The 26227-nt window shown below is 37.7% G+C and overlaps 1 protein-coding gene across 35 annotated transcripts; it reads right to left on the bottom strand.

Moving 5' to 3' along the window:
• Positions 1–2097: 2097 nt before the first annotated feature.
• Positions 2098–22003, bottom strand: LOC104215563 (uncharacterized). 35 transcript variants are annotated; one of them, XR_011401764.1, is made up of 11 exons: positions 21836–22003; positions 20233–20487; positions 20042–20095; positions 19893–19955; positions 16687–18138; positions 15691–15770; positions 8691–8759; positions 5944–6032; positions 2897–5476; positions 2725–2805; positions 2098–2351 (listed from the first exon to the last, which is right to left on the bottom strand). XR_011401764.1 is itself a non-coding variant. In XM_009765394.2 (11 exons), exon 7 carries the CDS (start codon positions 7071–7073, stop codon positions 6120–6122), a length of 954 nt encoding a protein of 317 aa, XP_009763696.1. In that variant the 5' UTR covers positions 7074–8759; positions 15691–15770; positions 16687–18138; positions 19893–19955; positions 20042–20095; positions 20233–20487; positions 21836–22003; the 3' UTR covers positions 2098–2351; positions 2725–2805; positions 2897–3082; positions 3153–3218; positions 5406–6119. The 35 variants fall into 35 exon arrangements, 33 of the variants coding, with proteins under 33 accessions (XP_009763696.1, XP_009763700.1, XP_009763703.1 ...); XM_009765394.2 differs by having other exon boundaries at positions 2897–3082; positions 3153–3218; positions 5406–8759; XM_009765398.2 differs by having other exon boundaries at positions 2897–2985; positions 3153–3218; positions 5406–8759.
• Positions 22004–26227: the final 4224 nt, after the last annotated feature.

Genomic DNA, 26227 nt, shown 5'->3' with positions numbered 1-26227 from the left:
TAAACCTTATTGGAACTCCTATCGAACTCCAAAAGGCAATTGATTATTTAAAGAAGAAATTCGAGATGAAAGATCTCAGAAATACAAAATTATGCCTTGGTTTGCAAATTGAACATTTGGCAAACGGAATTTTCATCAATCTGCCTACATAGAAAAGGTATTGAAACGGTTTTACATGGATGGAGCACATCCATTAAGTACTCCGATGGTTGTTCGATCACTTGATGTGAATAAGGATCCATTCCGACCTCAAGAAAAGAATGAAGAGCTACTTGGTCCGGAAGTACCATATCTTAGTGCAATTGGTGCACTAATGTATCTTGCTAATACTACAAGGCCTGACATAACTTTTTCAGTTAATGTCTTAGCAAGATATAGCTCTGCTCCTACAAGGAGACATTGGAATGGAATCAAACACATATTGCGGTATCTAAAAAGGACTACCGATATGGGCTTATTTTATGACAATAATTGCAGTCCGATCTTGTTGGTTATGCTGATGCTGGGTATTTATCTGACCCACACAAGGCTCGATCTCAAATAGGTTATGTGTTTATCTGTGGAGGCACTGCCATATCTTAACGACCGACTAAGCAATCAATTGTGGCTACTTCATCTAATCATGCTGAGATAATTGCTATTCATGAAGCAAGTCGAGAGTGTGTGTGGTTGAGGTCTATAATACATCTTATTCGAGACAAATGTGGTTTGAAATGTGACAAGTTACCCACGATTTTGTATGAAGACAATGCAGCATGCATAGCTCAATTGAAGGGAGGATACATAAAAGGAGATAGGACAAAACACATTTCACCAAAGTTATTTTTCACACATAATCTTCAAAAGAATGGTGATATCAATGTGCAACAGATTCGTTTAAGTGATAATATGGCTGATTTGTTCACAAAATCTCTACCGACGTCAACTTTCAAGAAACTAGTGCACAAGATTGGGATGCGAAGGCTCAAGGATGTGAATTGATGCTCTCATCAGGGGGAGTTAATGCGCGTTGCACTCTTTTTTCCTTACAAGATTTTGTCCTACTGGGTTTTCCTTGCAAGGTTATTAATGAGGCAATCAAAAGGGGTATTGTTAGATATGTGTACTTTTTTTCCTTTACTAGATTTTTTTCCCATTGGGTTTTATTTTAATTAAGGTTTTAACGAGGCACATTACTTATCGAGTAGACATTCAAGGGGGAGTGTTATGAATAGAATTCTATTTAGAGTGAATATCTTTCTTGTAGAGAGTTTTACTTTGTGGCTAAGTCATTTTTCCCTTATAAATAGAGGGGTCTTACCTCATTGTAAATCATCCCAAAATTCAATAAAAATTTCCTCTCTTTCTTTATCTGCAATATTGTTCTTCTACTTTTATTGTTTTATCACAAAAAGGAATATTTGTTTCGTTTTAATTATTTGCTTGTTTCCATACTCATGTAACACTAGCGAACTTGTGAAAGACCTCATTATATTTAAAGAATAAATTTCTTCTAATATTTAAAAGGTTGATAAAAGAAAAAAATAGGCTGTGAATATCTTACTTCTGACTTTCTAGTTTTTATATGACTAATCTTAGGGTATGCGCTTTGCGCGTGTACACCGTCTGAATAAGATTATTTTTTAAAAAAAATTACATAAATATTATATTAGATTTTTAATTTCTTACTTAGAAATTATGGAGACAAAAAGCTGGCATGTTATGGTTCAAAGATGGCGATAGAAACACTTAGAAATAATTAGGGTTCCATTTTTTCTCTGTTTCTTACTTAGAAATAATTTTTAATTTATTTTATAAGTAAGTCTATAACATAGATTTTAAGGGGGGAGGGGGGGGGGGAATCGTGATATTAAAAAATTAAAATAAAGGTTGATACTTGATAACAATCTGAGCTTAAAGTTTTGAGATTGGAAGGAGAAATGTGTATCTATTATTCAAAATTGTTTGAGAACTTTGATTGTTAAAGTAAAAAATTGTAGAGGAAAAAAACATGATCACAAATGTTGAATCTATCTTATACCTTGAATAATGTATAAAAATTTGATTGTCAGACACTGTTACAGCTTATATGATAACTAGGTTAGCCCGGGCCCAAAAAATATTAAGTGTTATTTTAACATTATTTTCAAATGTGACGCACCTTTGCATATAGTTATGCTGTGTTAGTTTTGTCTATGACGATAGAATTATGACTTTGATGGCTACTTGTAGTCACATTCAAATTTGAATAAAATCCATCAAAAGCCAAACTAAAATGAAACAAATAAAAAATATATACAATGTGGGTGTCTGTCCCTAATAGTTTTCATGCTCTTAATCTTTTTGCCTTACACTCGAGACAATAAGCTGATCTGGAAAATGCAAAAGTTGAATAAGTATTAGTACATATGCATAATACAAATTATCAGACTGAAAAGTAGAAAGTAGCACCTACATCACATTCGGATATATTAGGTTAGACGATAGCTGCATTAACATGTCGTGATTTAATAAAATAGTAACAATAGCTTCACCATTAGTAGATTAAGATTTTTCTATATAATGGTAGATCAAAGGCATAAAAGGAACTGCATTGTAGCACAGAAAGGAGAAAACAGGACAGTGAGCAGATATCATTCAAAAAAGAACTTTAGATAACTGTAGAGTTCAAATGTGACATGACGCAGTTCAAGAATCACCTTATTCCCTCAATAAGTGAGATCTATGAGTAGCAAAAATGTATACCAATTTCAATTAATCCCAGACACGAAGTATGAGCTAGCCAATTTGGGAGCCTCTTCTTCTTTGTTTCTGGAAGGAAGCAGCCTAATATGATAACATGTAAGAAGTGACTTAGTCAATATCTTCTTTGCTAATTACTAATATTTCCTATTCTTCAAGTTATGTCTATACTAACCGTAAAAAGGAGCAACATGGGAAGCAATTCCACACCTGATAAAATAGTAATGGAACGTCATGCGTCTTTCTCGCAGGAGATGGTAGAAACTATATACAATATGCCACAACATGCTTGTAAGTGAAACAAGTTTTTCCAACATTCATGTTACTGCATAGTTATCTACACAAGATGTGAGATATTGTACTGCAGCGAACAACTGTGTTAAAATATGGTTTAAGCAGAAGCATAACTACTACTCTACGACTCTAGTTACCAAAAGTAGTCGCAGATGCCAAAGTTTTTACGCGAGCTTCATTGAACTTGGGTTGTGTCTCTTGGCCTAATAGTATAAACAATAGATTCAGTATGAGCGAAAAATAAGACTTCAAAATATGTAGTTTCAAGTATAAACAATACATTCAATATCCGCTTTCCTATACTGATTTCAAGAGTAAAAATGTTCCAAAAAGCTTGATGGTAAGAAAAGTTGGAGAAAATAAAAAATATACCATGAGCCTCAATCAGGACAGAAAATACAGAAATGAAAACATATAACAAAAACAGCTAGAGTGGATACAGTATTTTAGTCAAAAATGATTGAGAAGCCACTACTAAATGAATATCCTTTTTGTCACATATAATTGTTGATAGGCATTTGTAGGACAATTTTCAGATGTTCTTTAACTTTTTTCTACAATAAAAACTAAGGAAAAACTTAAAGGTAAATACTAATATGAATAGTCAGTTAACCATTTGCTCCAACCTAAAATTCATAAGGTTCTTACAGTAAGAAATTCACAGAGCTTATGTAGCAAGGCCAGTGAAGATAAAATTGTATATAATTTCACAAACATTTGCAACCAAATATTTATCCAATTTGAATAATTTCTAGCCAGCAGAAATTCCGAAAATTAGGAAAAGAAGAAACCAAAACTTATCTTATAACTATAAGCGAAGCATAAAGAGCAAAGACATATAATTTCAAGGAATTTTTGGTCAGGCAAATTAACTGGGAATAAGAGCTCCGTAAGTTTAACCTAATAAGTTATAGCCTGTTTTTCACTGTACTATTTAACACCATATTTCTTTTAAACCTTTGTCAAGAAAAAAAAAAACTCAAACTATTTGAAAAGGAATTCACAAAGTTAGTCTTTTCAGTTGGGAGGGGTAGATGGCATCTTATTTCAATATCGTAAAAGCTTAAAATCTTTTTAATAAAGTAAAGAATTTCAAAAACAAAAATATTCAAACACCTTTAGAAATAAACACCATCACATCCTCTGCATTGCAGAAATTGCTATTGAATCATTGGCAATAATGAAGAAGCTTATTAGCTGAACTATGGCTAGTAAACACAACATTCGAATACTAAATTTATTTCCAGAGATTATTTCTGGTAGAAAATGAAAATTTTAAGCTATAGTAAAACGGCGGCAACCCAATTCAAACAATTTCTACGCAACAACTATTTCAAAAAGCAGGAAAATAAGAAAGCCGAGAAATTCAGCAATACAATTTGGAGGTTCACACAAGACATGCCAACCATCTCGAGTGACGTCTAAGTTTATCTTCCAGTGTTAACGATTTATTAACTTTCGTGTGTCGACTGTCCTCATATAAGAATGGAAAAAGACAGCTATTGAGCAAGTCTACTACTCCAGCAACGAAAAACGTAACCTTATTGTTATTCAGTGAAAGTCTGCTCTAGCAAAGAGTAGTAACTATACCATCAAAACTGAAAATTGACAAGCTATATATGAATGACTTTATTAATAATACACAACTTTAACAAAATAATCACAGTAATTCAATTTTCCCTTTCGGTCTTGGAATAACATGCATTCGAGAGTTTTATTATGAAAAATTTATCAGTGCATAAGCTACAAATGTTGTGCATTACCACCAAGCCTAAGATGACATATGAAGATATAATGAAAGGATAAAAATGTAATACTGAAATAAGGATTGCTTAAGGAAACAGATAACAGGGTAAACTTTTGATGTTCTACCAAGAAGAAACTTAGAAAGATAAAATTAGTAATCAAAAGCATAACAAGATCCAATAATGGTCAAGATGGCATTGTGAGGTACTCAAAGGAGGGCTGAAACATAGAAAAAATCAAGAATGGTGCGAATGCCATAACAGAAGTGATCAAAGAGGAGAAATACATCAGAAGAATATAACTGGTAAATGAGAAAAATGTGCTAGCAGTAGTCCAAAAGTAGATAACAGCAGGACATGGTCAACTACCATATCTAGACATCAGAGATAAAATAATTCATATTTTCACAGAGAATTCTATTGTTCCACCAATTGGAGTTATGATTCTTTACCTTGTAAGCACGGAGAATTTTTCCTTTTTCAGTTACATTGACAAAGATGTCTCACAAAATGATATAAAGCCACTCGTTAATAATATTATCAGAGGTCATGTATTAGATATTTGGAGATAACACTGTACCGTTTGCGATCTTATTAAATTGATTAATCTACGCTATAATCAAGAGAGAATGGAACATGATGTACCTTTATGATGCTATCCAGAGCAAACAATAAAAGCAACTTGCTTTTTCACTCCCAACACAATCATGAGGACCCTAAGAAAATAACATTTTGAGTAATCTGCTTGTTACAAGTTTTATATGTAAAATGATAAGTCAACGTAGTCACATTTAAGTATAAAGAAACACGAAATTCCGTGCTTCTTCAAGTTGAGCTATTTGCATTTGATCACATTGAATGGTAAGACTTGATTTTGGGACGTGGATAAATGATACATAATGTGAGTATGAATGCAAGCTTAATTATAATTTGGAGAAGAAATTTATATTATACATTACATATTTAAGATAATAGTTCATAGTAAAATTCAAAAATCAAACAACAGAGTGAAAAATAATTCTGACGAAGCAACCTCATTGCTCCAAGCAACCTAATTGGATGCAGTTTGAAAACAATGCATATATGAGAAGAAAACGTCGATGTATAGTCTATTTGAAAAACTTGTGTATAACAGCAAGTTACATTTCATCATCATATGTAGAAACTGCTAAATATGCTTTACCTGTGTGCGTCGACCTTATTTTGGGAATTCCGAAGTACATGTGCCACAAACAAGATCTGTATTCTTGTGCTAAAACATTATGTCCAACTCTGTAACGTGTGAAAGATTCACAAGAAGCCTTTTGAATGATTTCATCATAAACTATGTTTATGTTATATGTAGAATGATCGTCATCACTATCTGGGTTTGGGGGTCGAATTAATAACTTGACACAATTGAAAGCTTTTGCTCTCTACAATGCAACATAAAGTTGACCATGTGAAAACACTTGTTCTCGTAAATATATTCCAACAAAATCTAATGTTTGACCTTGTGCTATATTTATAGTCATAGCAAAACAAAGTCTGTGATGACATCAATGGTATTCTCGGAATGAACACATGTGTATTTTTAAAGTCACCGCTTACAATTTTTGCACTTATAACATGTGTTTTAAAATCACAACATGTCAATCTTGTGCCATTGCATAAACCTTCACAAGGATTCAAATTTCGTAGTAATATAATTGGACAATTTTCTTTCAAAGTTAATCTGTAAGGAGGTAAACCAGCAGGATTTAAAGAATGCAAAAAATCTTCATACTGACTTTGATCATTCGATTCACATATTTCATCAATTGCAACAAATGTTTTATCTTCTTTTGGAAATTTGCCTATAAGCATATCATTTATTTCATCCACAAAATCATCTTTCGTCAAAATAACACGAGAAGTCATAGAAGATGCATCACAGAAGAAATCATGCATATTAGGAAATGTTATTTCAAATAATACATTCAAAGATTCATGTTCAGTAGTATAAGGGACAATAAATGAATTTGGAATTTCAATTTTGTTTTCAGAACTAAGAGGTTCTTTTCCATTTCCTATTCTCATCAAATATTCACAAAAGACAGGATCAGTTTTCGCACGCATGTTTTCTGACAATTGCAATTTCTCAAGTCGGGGCCAAATATCATAATATAATAAACTCTCATGAATAAAATCTTTTTTTTTTCCGTTTCGAACTACTGGTAGAGTTTGTTTAAAATCACCACCAAAGACAACAACTGTACCACCAAAAAGCACATTATTATTCAAGAGATCTTTCAAAAGTAGATCAAAAGTTTCAATTATTTTCTTTTTTGCCATTGATACTTCATCCCATACAATTAATTTTGCATCTCGAATCAAACAGGCAAGCGAACTTTGTTTTCTAATATTGAAACTAAAGTTTTCATCAATGTCAATGGGAATTTTAAAACGCGAATGAGCTGTACGGTCACCTGGAAGAATCGAAGCCGCAACTCTAGAGGTTGTTATTGCTAGAGCAATAAATCCTTTAGATCGTACGGTAGCTAATAAGGCACACTATAAAAAAGTTTTACTTGTTCCTTTCGGACCGTCAACAAAAAAAACTCCTGCTCTGTTCGAAGATATTCTGTCTATAATCACATTGTATGCTATCTGTAATTCATGTTCAACTTTTGTCGCAATAATAGCTCTTCTTCAGTAACGATTATGTTTCTTTCAAAGAATATTTCTCTTGCTTTTGGCAGCCTTTGAAGCCTTGAAATTTTCAGGGATAAATTATACTCATTAATGTTATGTCCCATTGAATGCAAGATGTCATTGAGACAGTCTAAAACTTTATATCGAACACTTTTTGTTTCGATGTCTGGTAAAGTTTTGAAGTCTTCAGATATAGAGTTCTCGAATTTCTCCCATAATTCTCTTGGATTAGCAGGATCACAATACACTAATAATGTAGCAAACAAATGTCTCAAGATGTATGGTATTTGATAACTCTCAGCTTCTACCATACATTCAGCTAAATTATTGTCACAATGAAGTAGTCCTCTTGAGCAGATTCTCTAAATGTATTGCAACGTACTTCATTTACAGTTAATAGGTCTCCATATGATTTTGATCCTCTTATATTCATTAATAATAATCTCAAATAATATCTTTCACTTTTCGTTGGATGACATGTTACAACACATCCAATGACATTACCCTTTATTCGACGTGTCCACATTTTATATCGTACTGACCATACAAAATATTGTGAAAATTCTTTATATAGTAGATTGAGCTTTATTGCATCTTTATTTGTTTTGTTCATATCAAAAAATTTTGTTAACATTGTTTTTCTAACCAAAGGATTATTCATAATTGAGTTTACACTTGAAGCACTCCTAAAGGAAACAAATTGTTGTCCTTCAAGATGTAATTGCAAATGATAAACAATTGGTGTCATTTCATTAATAGGGAAACCAAATAAACGCCATGTAGCTTCAGGTGGTGATACCCATCGAGCAGATTGATATTCTTTTATTTCATCTACTTTAACATGTGCGCCATTGTCGTGTATATGAAATACAGTTTTATCATGTCCTTTGCAAATATATTTAAAAATATATTTAACAGCTTTAATATCTGAACAAATTTCCACATTTATGTGACAATTGAATTTTCCAAGTAAGAATGGATTATAAGGATGTCACGACCCTAACCCCGACCCCGGTCATGATGGCGCCTCTCGTAAAGACAAGGCCAGCCAGTTCAATCCAACTCAACTTTTAAAGCAGTTAATCAACATAAAAATAGTCTAAACATGATTTAATGATAATAAGTAGCAGAGATACAACCCGACACAGCCCTAACCGGGGTCTCACAAGTCACGAGCATCTACTAGGGTATAAATACAACTGAAAGTCTGAAGTGTACAAATACAGACTAATGAAATGAAGAGAGAGAAAAGTCTACCTTGCTAAACTCCGATGACTCTGCCTCAGATCAACCAAAACCCGATACCGGGTGTATAAATACCTGAATCTGCACACAATGTACAGGGAGTAAAGTGAGTACTCGAATTCAGTGAGTAACAAATATAAATAATGACTGAAAGTAAGAAATCACGTAAAACACAAGGCATTCCATACTGAAGCAGTAAAATCACTTAAAACAGTAAAACAGTGAAAATTCAAGTGAAAGTCCCTTTCTCAACAAGTAAAACAAGTAATTGACAGGTAAGTAAACAAATAGAAATTTGCCCCTCGGGCACAGTATCAACAAATCCACCCATCGGGCAATATCTCAGAATGGTACCAGCCCCTCGGGCTCAAATCTCAGAACAATACCAGCCCCTCGGGCTCAATCTCACATCACAATGGGTACCCGCGCTCACTGGGGGTGTACAAACTCCGGGAGGGCCCTTTACGGCCCAAGCGCAATATCAAGCCATCTCGTGGCATCAAATCTAGGCCCTCGACCTCATATCAATCAAGCCACCTCGTGGCATATTTATGTATCTCAGACCCTCGGCCTCATATCAGTATCGATGTATCCTCACAACTAGGTCCTCGGCCTTACTCAGTCCAAAAATCATCACAAGCCCCTCGGACAATAGTAAAACAGTATTTCTCAGCCCAAAATATCATTTAAGTCTCAAAATTGAGTAGTAAAATAGTGGAAAATAACATGATTAAGTTCAAGTAATAAGTCAAAACAGTGAGGAAATAGTAATAAAAATCCCCGAAGGGTTCAAATAGTTGGCACAAAGCCCAAATATGGCAATCAACCCAAATCATGATGATAGCAAATACGTTTCAGTCAAATACGCGGTAAAATCATCAATCGAGACGGACCAAGTCACAATTCTCAATAACGCACGACCCCACGCTCGTCGTCAAGCATGTGTCTCACCTCAATATAGCACTACGATGTGCAAATCCGGGGTTTCAAACCCTCAGAGCATCATTTACAATCATTACTCACCTCGAACCGCCTAAATCTCTAACTCACGATGCCTTTGCCCCTCGAATCGGTCTTCACACGCGTCGAATCTATCCAAAATCATAACGAATACGTCACAATATGCTAAGGGAATAAAGCCCAAGCAAAAACAATCAACAAAGGGCACGATTCCCGAAATTACCAAAACCTGAGCCCCGGGTCCACGTCTCGGAATCGGGTAAAATTTACATTTTCAGAATCTTCATACCCTCACAAGTCTAACCATACCAAAATTATCCAATTCCGGTACCATTTGGTCCTTCAAATTATCATTTTATATTTTTGGAAGATTCCACAACTTTTCTTCCCAAATTCCATCCCAAATCACGAATTAAATGATGAATTCAATGATAAATTCATGTATTCTAGCCTAATCTCAGTTAGAATCACTTACCCCAATGTTCTTGAAAAACCTTCGAAAAATCGCCAAAATCCGAGTTCTCTAGGTCAAAATATTAAATAAAACCCAAAACCTCATATTTATAGAGTACCCCACAGATTTCCACCTTTGCGGACTGCACAAAAACGACCGCGGTCCGCACAAAAATGACTGCGGCCGCACAGGTTTTCATCTGCAGTGAAAAGCTTTAGTATTTTGGCCATAACCTTCGCTACAGATGTTCAAATTGCGATATCTTTACCTTACTTGAAACTAGACACGAAGGGCTACAACTTTTGTTTTTTAATCATCTCAACATTCCTTGTATATCAAAAGATATGAGCTTCCGAAATAGGACCAGTGAAATGTTCCCTACCGCGGCCGCACTTCATTTTGTGCGGACCGCACTGGTGGGTTCTGAGGCCTCCAACCCTTCTGGACCTGCTACAGCTATGATTTTCGGCCTAAAACATCCCAGAACCTACCCGGAACCCCTGGAACTTCAAACCAATTGTACCAACACATCCCATGACATCGTTCAAACTTGTTCAAAACTTCGAAACACACCAAACAACATCAAAATGCCAAATTTGCATCGGATTCAAGCCTAAGAATCCCGAAATCTTTTAGATTACGGTTTAGATCAAAAACCCAACCAAAACACGTCCGAATGTCCTGAAATTTTACACACACATCCCAAATGACACAACGAAGCTACTGCAATTCCGACCTCTATATCAAAATCTCACCTATCCACCGAAAAATGCCAAAATCTCAATTTCGCCAATTCAAGACTAAACCTTCCACGGACTTCCAAAATGTATTCCGATCACGCTCCTAAGTCCCAAATCACCTAACGGACCTAACCAAATCATAAAGATTCCAATCCGAGATCATATACAAACAAGTCAAATATTGGTCAACCCTTTCAAATCTCAAGCTTCAAACTGGGAACTGTTCTTTCAAGTTTATTCCGATTATCCTGAAAACCAAAACCAACGATTTATATAAGTCATATTTCATTACACGGGGCAAGTCATGCTCGAGAACTGGCGAGCAAAATGCAAAATCTCAAAATGACCGGTCAGGTCGTTACATCCTCCCCCACTTAAACATACGTTCGTCCTCGAACGTGCCTAGAGTTGTTCCCAAAGTCAACCAATTGCTGAATAACCTCACCATGCACATACCCGGGGGTGATCCCACATCACCCTATCTCACATAGGTTCGATAACACAATATAATTGAAATTTCACAATCCTTCCTAGTCCATAAACCATAGAACCACATTTCCACTTCTAAAATCATCAACACGATCAGAATCTCACATTTATACTATGAATAAATCCGAACAAGCTGTAACAAACCATATATACTATCTCCGGTACAATCACATGATATACCACATAACTCCACACTTGTAGTGATAACTTCTAACCACAACAACTGCACACAACATCTGCATACCGATAGAAAAACTCTTATCAACTAAAGTCTCATCCCAACACTTTCATATACTGCCAATGATCAATAAGACACGCGGTAAGCCATAACCATTTCCCAGATCAACCATTCATGAAGCCACTTATCCTTGGCAAATACCACATCAAATTTCTGAACCGAAGCTTGATACTATCCTTCCAACATGCTGAAATCGCATCCATTCGTATTTATTAATGATCCCCAACGATCTCCTCTAATCCAACACATTACTCTGGTGACATGACACATCCATACAGGCCTAAGCCACAACTTGCACAATACACGCACCAATACACAACAGTCCGAACATACTCAAATCATGAAAATGGCTCAAATAAAAGAGTTGTACCTCAGGTTCACCAGTACCACCACAACACAAGGCTGAGAACCCGTCTAACATTATAGGAACAAAACACACGAATCTAACCCGCAAGGTCATACCTCCACATAACTTCGTTGCGATGTGAGATCCTATCCAACACTGCTCCACATGAACCACCTTAAGTCATATTGCTCGAAATCGACAACCACGCACAATTCGATGTCTGGAACCAAAGAAAATCATCATACCTACGATGAAGCAAATAACATACACCACACTAACCCGAAAGGACATAACCGATACGCCATTCACTGAGCAACACCCAATCACTCTTCCTGCTCGACTTCCACTATGAAACCCCAATAGAACCGCACCATATGTGCCCATAACCAACAAATCATAACATCTCACAACATAGAAAGGTAACTCATGGATCTCCCCATATTACTAATAAGCTCAATAACAATCGAATCAACACATCCCTCAACAGTACAATTCGGAGCCAACCAAGCCGACCCAGGTTAGAACACGCATCCATATTGGCCTGCCAACGAACTCCTTATCAAGGAAATCCTGGAGCTGCTCCTTCCACCCCTTTAACTCTACCGGTGCCATACGATATAGTGCCCGACATCAACTTAATACCGAAATCAACAACCTTGCCCAGCGACATGCCCGACCACAGGAAACACATCCGAAAAGTCCCTCACCACCGGAACTGAATCAATAGTAGAAGCCTCTACAGTAACATCCATCACGAAAGCCCAAATAAGAAAGACAATCCTTCCCAGCCGTCCGCTGGGTCTTCGAAATATAAAACCACTCCACTAGGACATAATCCATCGAACCTCGCCACTCAATTCGTGACATTTTCCAGCATAGCCAACAGCGTCACATTAGCGCAATAGTCCAGAATGACACCACACAGAGACAAACAATCTGAACCCAATATCACATCCAAAATCTAACATACCAAGCAACAAAAGATCCGCTCGGGTCTCCAAATCCCGATAGTCACTAAACAGTGCCGATACACACGACTCACAACCACCACATAGCCTGAATATGAGAACTTCCCGTCTCCAACTCTATATAGTCCATGAATCAACATATCTGGTCCTAATCCCGCCGTCCGAATGAATACCATACCTCAAATGCCCAATCATTCCACGAGAGATAATCTAGAATTCCTCTGTGCCACCAAGCAAACTCGAATATTAGCAGTCGAGCTAACAAGAAAAATGCCGCAAAACTACCGAAGTATTATCAACTTAATCTCATTGCCCTTTCTGAAACATATGCCCTCGTCAAATCACCCCAAATTATCAATACCATTTCCTTAATCATCCAAAGACCCTTTCTCTAATTATCTGAAGCTCGTTCCTCTAATTGTCTGAAACTTCCTGCCGCCTAAGAGTTTGTGACCTTCCTTTCAGAACCGAATCGCAACCTTACACACGCGATTCTCAATCCTTAACAACATACCGTATAACCCGAACTATCCTAGGATAACCATGAGAACTTCATATCCCTTCCAAACCATAAGCAACTATGCATTCCACTAGCCAAGAACTTCCTATTGATCCCATCTAGAAGAGAACCACTATACATCTCATGCTCCTCACGCCAATAGGAAAAATATACCTCTCTAACTGTGGTGGAAACTATCTAGAACTCCCCGAATTCCTTTTACACGACACTAACTCATCAGGACTGAATCCTTCTAACTCAACCGAGCTATACATGTCACTAAAACCCAAAAGAATTGCTGCGAAACACCTGCAGAGACTCGTTACCTCGTAATCAGCCAAGGAACTAATCATATCCTTACCATACTGATCTGGCCTACTACCATGCTATCCCATCTATCCGAGTTTCCTTCTGATTTACGTTCAACTTGATATCCCCTCTTGCTGTGGCACCATAGTTCCTCAACCCAGACTTACCACACGAGACCCAAGCATAAAACCACACTGTCTAAGGCTCATAAGCCGCTGAGTACTCTCTTAAATGTTTCCAAAAGCACCACATTCAAAATACCTACCTCGAAGGGACTTCCTGCGAATTTGGAACCATTACCTTCCTAATACTGATATATAGAATCCCATAGTTAATATAGAAAGTACCACAAGTCCTGACATCTTCCAAATGAAAGCTCAGTTCCTAACCACATATATAACTTTAAAATACCCAATTGTTACATGTAGAATCTTGAACACATTAGAACTATTCTCGAGAGTCATTCACTCTATTCAAGATGCAATTAGTCTGATCAAATGAACCGAACAACCCGTGCCTCATTGGTACCCCGACACTGCAGAATGAAACCTCATCCCAATACAACCAAGCAACTTCCTGCTCTATGCAACGAGCATTCTTGCCAATAACAACTCAAGACATCACGTGATTCTCACACACCTATGAAGCATAATATAATCTTCGTCAAAATTTTCCTTTACCCGAGCCATCCTCGGTCTCAACCTCCGTAGGCCATAACCGATTCACCCGAACGTCTCAAACCGGAAGCACATAACCATGCAATCGCTTAATCAATAGCAGACTCCCCCACTTGGCTCAAAGGCATAGACCAAAACACACACAATAACTCATAACACATACTCTATTGCTGCCACAATACTTTAGTGAGATTAAACTCAAACTTTCACAAGCTCGTGAAACACAGACCATCTGGTACCTTGAATCTTCTGCAAATCTCACATTCATCCTTGCAACAGTCAAGCCCACTCTCTTAAGCGACTCAAAATTCAAATTTCAACAACTATATTTCACTTGACCTTCTAAAAGACACATAAGGATCACACAACCTCGGAACACTTCGCAGGAGATAACCCACCTGCCTTGTCTTCAACTAACATTTCTGTATACCTTCAACCATCACAAACATTATGCAGTCACTTAGCCTTCCTGAGTCTGAACTCATACCGCAACATGAAATTTACTTCACTCCCAACTTGGACACATGAAAAGACTCTTCGCACACCCATAATTCGGGGCTATACCTCAAATCAAGATGAAAATCAAGCACCTAATAGTCCTTCTATCCTCCAGCAGACCCTCCTCATCGCCTCCAAATCATATGGATACATCTAGCAGTACTAGCATACTCATCACATAGCCATGCAGCCGTCACTTCCACTAATAGGGACACTACCGAACATATCAGTTCGAAGACACTTGCTCACACAATCAGCACATCTGATAGAGATCATGTCTCGCCCCTTGATTAGGGAATCACAAGCCATCAATGCACATCTGATACTAAGCGCTCATGCGCGCATACGAACGCGTGGAAGGCATTCAAGAGTTACTTTTCAAGCTGATTCAAGGACGCACAATTAGAATTCAAGAATGTGAAGTTTTCCTAAAGGTTCTGCAGCCTCTCGAGGATAAATACAGATGTCTTTGTACCGATCCGCGAGACTCTACTAAACCTGCTCATGACTCGTGATACCTATGTAACCTAGGATCTGATACCAACTTGTGAGAACCCTAACCCCGAACCCGGTCGTGATGGTGCCTTTCATGAAGACAAGGCCAACCAGTTCAACCCAACTCAACTTTTAAAGCAGTTAATCAACATAAAAATAGTCAAAACATGATTTAATGATAATAAGTTGCAGAAATACAACCCAACACAGCCCTAACCGGGGTGTCACAAGTCACGAGCATCTACTAAGGTATAAATACAACTGAAAGTTTGAAGTGTACAAATATAGAATAATGAAATGAAGAGAGAGAAAAGTAGTGTTGAGAACGCCGACAACTACCTTTCTAAACTCCGGTAACTCTGCCTCGGATCAACCAAAACCCGCTACTGGGTGTATAAATACCTGAATCTACACACAAGCTGCAGGGAGTAAAGTGAGTACTTGAACTCAGTGAGTAACAAATATAAATAATGACTGAAAGTAAGAAATCACGTAAAACACAAGGCATTCCATACTGAAGCAGTAAAATCACTTAAAACAGTAAAACAGTGAAAATTCAATTGAAAATCCCTTTCTTAACAAGTAAAACAAGTAATTGACAGGTAAGTAAACAAATAGAAATTTGCCCCTCGGGCACAGTATCAACAAATCCGCCCCTCGGGCGACATCTCAAAACGGTACCAGCCCCTCGGGCTCAAATCTCAGAACAATACCAGCCCCTCGTGCTCAATCTCACATCACAATGGGTACCCGCGCTCACTAGGGGTGTACAGACTCCGGGAGGGGCCCCTTACGGCCCTCGGCCTCATATCAATCAAGCCACCTTGTGGCATATTTATGTATCTCAGGCCCTCGGCCTCATATCAGTATCAATGTATCCTCACAACTAGGTCCTCGGCTTTACTCAGTCCAAAAATCATCACAAGCCCCTCGGGCAATAAAAAAAATAGTATTTCTCAGCTCAAAACATCATTTTAAAAAATCATTTAAGTCAAAACTGAGTAAAAATGGTTGAGTAGTAAATTAGTGGAAAATAAGATGACTGAGTTCAAGTAATAAGTCAAAACAGTGAGGAAATAGCAACAAAAATCCCTGAAGGGTTCAAATAGTTGGCACAAAGCCCAAATATGGCAATCAGCCCAAATCTTGATGACAACAAATAAGTTTCAGTCAAATACGCGGTAAAATCATCAATCGGGATGGACCAAGTCATAATCCCCAATAGCGCACGACCCCATGCTCATCATCAAGCGTGTGTCTCACCTCAATATAGCACTACGATGCGCAAATTCGGGGTTTCAAACCCTCAGAGCATCATTTACAATCATTACTCACCTCGAACCGGCCAAATCTCTAACTCGCGACGCCTTTGCCCCTTGAATCGGTCTCCACGCACGTCGAATCTATCCAAAATCAGAACGAATATGTCACAATATGCTAAGGGAACAAAACCCAAGCGAAACCAATCAACAAAGGGCACGATTCCCAAAATTACCAAACCCGAGCCCTGGGCCCACGTCTAAGAATCGGGTAAAATTTACATTTTCAGAATCCTCATACCCTCACGAGTCTAACCATACCAAAATTATCCAATTCTGGTACCATTTGGTCCTTCAAATCATCATTTTATATTTTTGAAAGATTCCACAATTTTTCTTCCCAAATTCCATCCCAAATCACGAATTAAATGATGAATTCAATGATAGATTCATGTATTCTAGCTAAATCTGAGTTAGAATCACTTACCCCTATGTTCTTGAAAAACCTTCAAAAAATTGCCAAAATCCGAGCTCTCTAGGTCAAACTATTAAATAAAACCCAAAACCTCATATTTATAGAGTACCCCACAGATTTTCACCTCTGCGGACCGCACAAAAACGACCGTGGTCCGCACAAAACCAGTGCGGTCCACACAAAAAGGACTGCGGCCGCACATGTTTTCATCTGCAGTGACATGCTTTAGTTCTTTGGTCATACCTTTCGCTACATATGTCCAAATTGCGATATCTTTATCTTTCTAGAAACTAGACACGAAGAGCTACAACTTTCGTTTTTGAATCATCTCAAAATTCCTTGTATATCAAAAGATATGAGCTTCCGAAGTAGGACCAGTGAAATGTTCCCCACCATGGCCGCACTGCATTTTGTGCGGTCCGCACAACACCTACCAAGGCCGCACTTCATTTTGTGCAGACCGCGCTGGTGGGTTCCGAGGCCTGCAACCCTTCTAGACCTGCTACAACTATGATTTCGGCCTAAAACATCTCGGAACCTACCCGGAACCCCCGAAACTTCAAACCAATTGTACCAACACATCCCATGATATCGTTCAAACTTGTTCAGAACTTCGAAACACACCAAACAACATCAAAATGTCAAATTTGCATCGGATTCAAGCCTAAGAATCCCGAAATCTTCTAGATTGCGCTTTAGATAAAAAACCCAACCAAACCACGTCCGAATGACCTGAAATTTTACACACACATCCCAAATGACACAACGAAGTTATTGCAACTCTCGGAATTCTATTGCGACGTCTATATCAAAATCTCACCTATCCACCGGAAAACGCCGAAATCTCAATTTCGCCATTTCAAGCCTAAACCTTCCACGGACTTCCAAAATGTATTCCGATCTCGCTCCTAAGTCCCAAATCACCTAACGGAGGTAACCAAATCATAAAGATTCCAATCCGAGATCATATACAAATAAGTCAAATATTGGTCAACCCTTTCAAATCTCAAGCTTCAAACTGAGAACTGTTCTTCCAAGTTTATTCCGGTTATCCTGAAAACCAAAACCAACGATTTACATAAGTCATATTACATTACATGGGGCAAGTCATGCCCGATAACTGGCAAACGAAATGCAAAAGCTCAAAATGACCGATCGGGTCGTTACAAAGGAACAACCCATGAGTTATCAAAATAGTGATCTTTAACTTTCACAAGTCCCATGTTTCATCTTTTATAAATTGGGTAAGAATTTTTTCCTTTTGATGTTTGATCAACAAAGCTTCTTGGATATTTGAATTTGCATCAACCTTTTTTCTTTTGCATACATGAATTTATAGGATTTAACTTACCACAAGGTCCATGTATCATATGTTGGACAACAAGTTTATATAAGGTTTCTTCAGCGTTACAATCATGTAACTCAGCACGAACAATATTATCATAAGATTCTGGAGTAAGTAGTTTGTATTCATTAGTAAGTATAATAAGGAAATGAGCATGTGGTAAGCCACACTTTTGGAATTCTATAGTATACATAAAAGTTGCAACTTTTCCAAAGATATTTCTTTTTAATATATCTGTTTTAGTTCTTCTATCTTTGGTCAAAAAACTCGACTAATTAAATCAGGTCTATTCTGTGCTTCATCAGTTGATAGCAAGTGCTCTTTTATCTCAGGCCAAGATGGGTTACAAGTCATCGTTATGAATAAATCAGGTTTTCCAAATTGTTGTACTAAAGAAATAGCATCCATGTAGCGTCGATGCATGTCTCTTGGTCCTCTTATAAAGGTAACCGAAAGGAATGTTTGCTTTCCTTTATTGGAAGCATCTCTTTCTCCAAGTCTTAAAACATCAATGAGTCCTTATAGCATTTCAATTCTAAAGAGATTTGGGTTGAATGAAAAAAAGTCTAATCTTTGTGTTTCTAGTTTTATGTGTTTATCTACTGAATATTGCTGAAATAATCTTCCAAAATGCAAAGTTTCATTTGTTTCGTCTTCTCTCATTTGGAATTTGTAACAGTAATATTTACAAACAGAAATATTATCTCTTTTTTGTTTTCCTTTTTCAAAATTTTGAGCTTCCATGTCAAGGTATCCATCAAGAGAACACATATTTCTAATACTTGGTAATTCTTCATGTTCACAATAGGCTCGATGTTTAGAAGTATCTTTTGGTTGTATAATTATTTTGATGCCATAGTGCCATCCACTTTGACCATAAGGAAATAATAATGGGTACTATAATAGGTCATAACATCCGTAATAGTAGTTCTCTATTTGAGATCTATTGCTATGAGTGTAGATTCAGATATGAGGTGCAGAACTAACTTCAATGATTTCTTTTTCAATCCATATACCTGCAACTTCTGATGTAGTAGGAATATTGTATACACATTGATCCAAGCCTGAGTCAGATTTAAGTTCAATATTGTAGTTTGATAGATTTGGAACATCTATTAGGGATTTTAAGAAAGTAGAATATGGATTAATTCTCAGTATATTCATTAGTTTTTTGACTATTGATTCATGGATTTTGTCTGAGCAAGCCATTATGTTAGCTAATTCGTTATCGTTGTCGTAGAAGTATAGTTGTAGATTTCTTGCTATTCCACTCGGAGGGAGTAAATCATTGAAAAAATGGTACATCTTCCCTTGAACTCTAAATGTATATATACCACGATTTTTTTTTTGCTAGTTCTTTGTCATAATTTGTGAGTTATAACCTGTATATTTAGGTATCATTGGCATAAAACTACCAATTAGGTAATATACAACACTATCATAATAAAATATTATGGCAAACCTTTTTTTCGAACCGTTCTTGAGCTCATACCATTGGCTTCATTAGATGCATGTGACGTTGAGCCTAATGCCAAAAAGTAATAAATTAACAATAATAAAGACGTTATGTATCATAGATATATAACTCAATGTTGGATCCCTTATACTTGCCTACTTCAAGTGAGTAGAAGGGATAAGTTATATTCTTTTGCTTGTCAATGGTAACTGCAAAAGCATCAACGTGAGGCTCGTTGGCTAATAGGGAAACATCACACATTTAGCATCATTTAATTAAACTCACATGCAAAGACCGTGAAGCAACACTTCTACAAAAAGTAAAACAACAAATGATGTATTCTAACCTGTTGCTCAAGAGCCCACCAGAGGAACAGTTTGTTGCTGAAACTCAAATGCAGCTTCAATAGTGCCGTGGAAACCAACATTGTCCGACAAACTACTTCTTTTTGACTCTTGTCTTTTTGTTCGTCGTTGTAGTAATAATGCTTCTTTTTTTCCGGCAGATATTAATCTATACGCTTCATGTCGCCTAAGTTTCATCTCAGCTTCCGACTTTGCTGAGCAGGCATGTTTGTTCTTTTGGTCAGAAGTCATTAGTCCTATAGAAGCACAATTATAAGAATTAAAACACAAGAAATAAGTGGAAATAGCTTGCTGCAGAGGTACCAGCAAAAGCGAATAGTATCAAGATTAATCACTTGTTAATAAAGAGATCCTGGGTACAAGGTGCAATGACGATTTCAACATTAGCTATGTATTCCTAGGTCTATTAACATGTTCTATCTCTGAGAATGAGCTTAAAATCAGTTAAGTGTACCTCTGTGGGAAGAGGAAATTAACAGCCAATTAATGAAGCTATGAAAATTTTATTTTGGAATATAACAACAGATTATAGATATAAAGTATCAAACAAGATCAACATAAATTTAATATGTTACATGACAAGATAACTCTAGTACCCAAAGATAAAGAGAACCTAGAGAAGGCAAACATTTTCAGATTTTTTTTAAAAGATTCTGACCTATATCATTTTCCAAGTAGTAGTAATGATATAATTTAACTCCAGACAAATGACAACAAAACCTGTTGATATTCCTCAGAACAATAGAGATAGAAATGAATCACAAACACTTCAAAAATAGAGAATCTAATTACCAAAACAAAAGCTAAGTAAATTGATACTGGATGGCATATCAAGAGACAAAATCTTTAAACCTCTATTTCAGGTCAATTTGGTTCTAAGCAAACTAAAACTGAAAAATATCTTCAGAAACTTAGCAAAAATAAAAAATAAAAAAAGGGCATATATAAAGACATAATCTTTACATGGATTAAATCAAGAATTCAAGAAATAATCAAAACCATTAACTCAACATAGATGATTACTGTAAATGGATCTATTAATATTAGAGAACAAAAAAGAATCAGAATACTATGAATTGACATGGGATTAGCTCATATGTAAAAAAGAAGAAAACGTTACCTTTTCGAATTTAGATAGAAGTTTGATGAAATTCAAATGAAGTCACATTCAACAAATATAAGAAGTAGATGGGGCTTCTTCTTTATCTTCTATAACTGTAATTTCTGGGGGAATTAGAAAACAACTTAAGTCTATTTTAGAATTCCTAACAAGGGATTTGCCATAAGAACTTTTTCATACACTATTATACTTCAGAGGATTCTGATAACAAATCTCACTCCTTTTCTTTGTATATTAATTATGGTTAAACTTTCACTTTATAAAAGCTGCAAAGAGAATCAAATTACCCTTCGCTAAGGAGATTCGACGGTGAAGATCCTCTCCCAAATAAAGTCTATTGCAATAACCCTATCCATGATTTTGTTGGTTTAGCCAACAGGTTTGTCACTTTTTTTTGTCTTCTACAAAGTCTTAATTGCAAATTAAATAAATTACTAAAAACAGAGAAAAAATCAGAATCCAACCTTAGTTTGTTTTTATCTTTATGGAAGAAAAGGCTAATCAAGCGAAAACCCCGAATATCTTTTTGCAGAAGATCTGAAGCTTTGAACAGAGGAAAACACAATAAAGCTGAAAGAGGAATTTATGAAGAGGGTAAAGAAGAGCACAAAGGAAAACTTGGTACTAAACAAAAGCAGACCAAAGAATAAAAAATTTGAAAGCGATGCTTTCTACCTGGCATTTTAGGGTGTCAAGAAAAGAGAAAATGACAAAGACACCCTTATGATGAAGCATACATGTTGACCATCAAATGCCTGCTTATTCTCTCTTATATTATAGTAGTAAATATGAGGAAATATCTAAATTAACATAAGAAAAAGCTAAATCAAACAATAGTAAGATGAAATCCTAAACCTATATACATAATTCATAAATATTGCATAATTCTTTCATATTATTTATTTTTGGCTAAATTTTATTTTGGAATTGCTACGACCCGGCCAGTCGTCTCATGAGTTACCGCTACGTTTCTCCCATTTCAGCTTCTTTATGCTTCGTTATCCATGTTTTTGTGGTATCGGATTGGTCGGATCGAGTCCGGAATGAGTTTGGTGAAGTTTGAGACACTTAGTCTCTTTTAAGAAGGCTTAAGTTGGAAAAGTTAATCGGATGTGGACTTATGTGTTAGAAGGCTCAGAAGTGAGTTCCGATGGTTCGGTTAGCTTCGGGAGGTGATTTGTAACTTAGGAGCGCGATCGGAATGAGTTTTGGAGTTGTAGAGAAGATTTAGGCTTAAATTGGCGAAGTTGATATTTTGGCGATTTCCTGTTGATAGGCGAGATTTTGATATAGGGGTCCGAACGGAATTTCGAGAGTTGTAGTATCTTCGTTGTTTCATTTGGGATATGTGTGAAAAATTTCAGGTCATTCGGACGAGATTTGATACACTTTTTTATCGAACCTATAATTTAAGAATTCTTGGAGTTCTTAGGCTTGAATCTTATGTTAAATTGGTGACTTGATGTTGTTGTGAGCGTTCTGAAGTTTTGAACAAGTTTGAACTATGTCATGGGATGTGTTGGTACAATTGGTTTGAAGTTCCGGGGGTTCCGAGATGTTTTAGGCCGAAAATCAAAGCTGTAGCAGGTCCGGAAGGGTTGCAGGCCTAGAAACCCACCAGAACGGTCCGCACAAAATGAAGTGCGTCCGCGGTAGGTGCTGTGCGGACCGCACAAAATGCAGTGCGGCTGCGGTAGGTGCTGTGCGGACCGCACAAAATACAGTGCGGCCGCGGTGGGGAACATTTCACTAGTCCTAATTCGGAAGCTCATATCGTTTGATCTACAAGGAATTTTGAGATGATTCAAAAACGAAAGTTGTAGCCCTTCGTGTCTAGTTTCCTTAAAGGTAATGATATTGCAATTTGGACATTGGACATCTGTAGCGAAAGTTATGGACAAAATACTGAAGCATGTCACTGCAGATGAAAACATGTGCGGCCGCAGTCGTTTTTGTGCGAACCGCACTGGTTTTGTGCGGACCGCGGTCGTTTTTGTGCGGTCCGCAGAGGTGGAAATCTGTGGGGTACTCTATAAATATGAAGTTTTGGGTTTTATTTAATATTTTGACCTAGAGGGCTCGGATTTTGGCATTTTTCAAAGGTTTTTCAAGAAATTCATCGGGGTAAGTGATTCTAACTCAGATTTGGCTAGAGTACATGAATCTATCATTGAATTCATCATTTAATTCGTGATTTGGGATGGAATTTGGGAAGAAAATTTGTGAAATCTTCCAAAAATATAAAATGATGGTTTGAAGGACCAAATGGTACCGGAATTGGATAATTTTGGTATGGTTAGACTCGTGAGGTATGAGGATTCTGAAAATGTAAATTTTACCCGATTTCGAGATGTGGGCCCAGGGCTCAGGTTTTGGTAATTTCGAGAATTGTGTCATATTTTGATTGTTTTCGCTTGGGCTTTGTTCCCTTAGCATATTTTTACGTCCACGTTCTGATTTTGGATAGATTTGACGCGCGTGGAGGCCGATTTGAGGGGCAAAGACATTGCGAGCTAGAGATTTAGCCGGTTCGAGGTGAGTAATGATTCTAAATGATGCTCTGAGGGATTGAAACCCAGGATTTGTACATCGTAGTGCCATATTGAGGTGAGACACACGCTCGATAACGAGCGTTGGGTCGTGCACTATTGGGGATTGTGACTTGGTCCGTCCCGATTGATGATTTTACCGCGTAATTGACTGTAACTTATCTGCTATCATCATGATTTGGGCTGATTGCCATATTTGGGCTTTGTGCTAACTATTTGAACCCTTCGGGAATTTTTATTACTATTTCCTCACTGTTTTTGACTTATTACTTGAACTCAGTCATGTTATTTTCCATTGTTTTACTACTCAGCCATCTTTACTCAGTTTTGACACTTAAATGATATTTTGGGCTGAGAAATACCATTTTACTATTGCCCGAGGGGCTTGTGATGATTTTTGGACTGAGTAAGGCTGAGGTCCAAGTTGTAAGGATACATTGATACTGATATGAGGTCGAGAGCCTGAGATACATAAATATGCCACGAGATGGCTTGATTGATATGAGGCCGAGGGACTAGATTTGATGCCACAAGATGACTTGATATTGCGGTTAGGCCGTAAGGGGCCCTTCCCGGAGTCTGTACACCCCCAATGAGTGCGGGTACCCATTGTGATATGAGATTGAGCCCGAGGGGCTGATATTGTTCTAAGATTGAGCCCAAGGGGCTGGTAGTCTTCTGAGATGTTGCCTGAGGGACAGATTCGTTGATACTGTGCCCGAGGGGTGAACTTCTATTTATTTACTTACCTGTCAATTACTTGTTTTACTTGTTAAAAAGGGAGTTTACTTGACTCTTCACTGTTTTACTGTTTTAAGTGATTTTTACTGCTTCAGTATAGAATGCCTTTTGTTTTACGTGTTTTCTTACTTTCAGTCGTTATTTACATTTCTTACTCACTGAGTTGGAGTACTCACTTTACTCCCTGCCCCCTGTGTGCAGATTCAGGCGTAGCTGGTATCGCTCCAAAGTGCAGATTCCTCCAGTTCCAGGCAGTTTTTCGGAGACTGTGAGGTATTTGTTGACGTCCGCAGCCTCGTGTCTCTACTTCTCTATCATTTATGTTTCCTTTCAAACACTTGTAATAGTTTATGACTTTAGCAGACTAGTATTATGGTTTAGAGATGCTCGTGACTTGTGATACCCCGGTTAGGGCTGTGTCGGGTTGGACGTTCCGCATTGTTATCAATATTTCCGCTATTTAGTATTGTTAAATCATGTTTAGACTATTTTTATGTTGATTAACTGCTTTAAACGTTGAGTTGGGTTGAACTGGCTGGCCTTGTCTTCACGAGAGGCGTCATCACGATCGGGTTCGGGGTTAGGGTCGTGACAAGTTGGTATCAGAGCCTAGGTTACATAGTTCTCACGAGTCATGAGCAGGTTTAGTAGAGTCTCGCAGATCGGTATGGAGACGTCTGTATTTATCCTCTAGAGGCTGCAGAACCTTTAGGAAAACCTCAGATTCTTGAAATTCTTGTCACTCTAACTTGTTGATCCGAGTACTAAACTTCTGTTATTCCATTCTCTCACAGATGGTAAGGACACGCGCTACCGGGCGGGGTGGATGACCACCAGTGCCACCAGTTGAGACCACCAGAGGCCGAGAATGCGGTCGTGGTCGTGGTAGAGGCAGATCAGCGAGGGCAACACCTGTTGATCTACCAGCTGCCCCATCTCAGGATCAGACTCCAGCTATGGATGCTCCAGCAGCACCAGTTCAGGCACCAGCTGTGCCCATCGTGATTCCAGGTCTTTAGGAGGCCTTGGCACAGATCTTATTAGTTTGCACTAGCCTGGCTTAGGCGGTTTCAACCACTACAACCGTAACTATTTCACAGGCCTGGGGAGGCACTCAGACTCCTACCGCTCGTACACCTGAGCAGGTAGTGCAAGGACTTCAGATGCTGGGGGCACATCCAGCCTAGCCGGTCACAGCTGCTCAGGACTATGTGGTTCCTATCATGTCGGAGGATGAGCAACATATATTGGATAGGTTTGGTAGATTACAGTCTCCGACATTCAGTAGCATAGAGGGCGAGGATGCCAGGGCTTTTTGCATAAGTGTCAGAGGATGCTTCGTACTGCCGGTATTCTGGAGACCAGCGTGGTCACTTTTACCACCTATCAGTTTTCAGGAGCTACATTTACTTGGTGGGAGGATTTTGAGAGGTGTAAGCCTGTTGGTGCTGTGCCCCTTACTTGGCATCAGTTCTCCATTCTCTTCTTGGAGAAGTATGTGCCGCAGTCCCGCAGAGAGGAGCTACGTAGACAGTTTGAGTGGTTGCGACAGGGGGATATGATGGT

The sequence above is a fragment of the Nicotiana sylvestris genome, chromosome 8, assembly GCF_000393655.2.
Source record: "Nicotiana sylvestris chromosome 8, ASM39365v2, whole genome shotgun sequence".
Lineage (NCBI taxonomy): Eukaryota > Viridiplantae > Streptophyta > Magnoliopsida > Solanales > Solanaceae > Nicotiana > Nicotiana sylvestris.
This window is presented reverse-complemented; position numbering and strand designations above follow the sequence as displayed.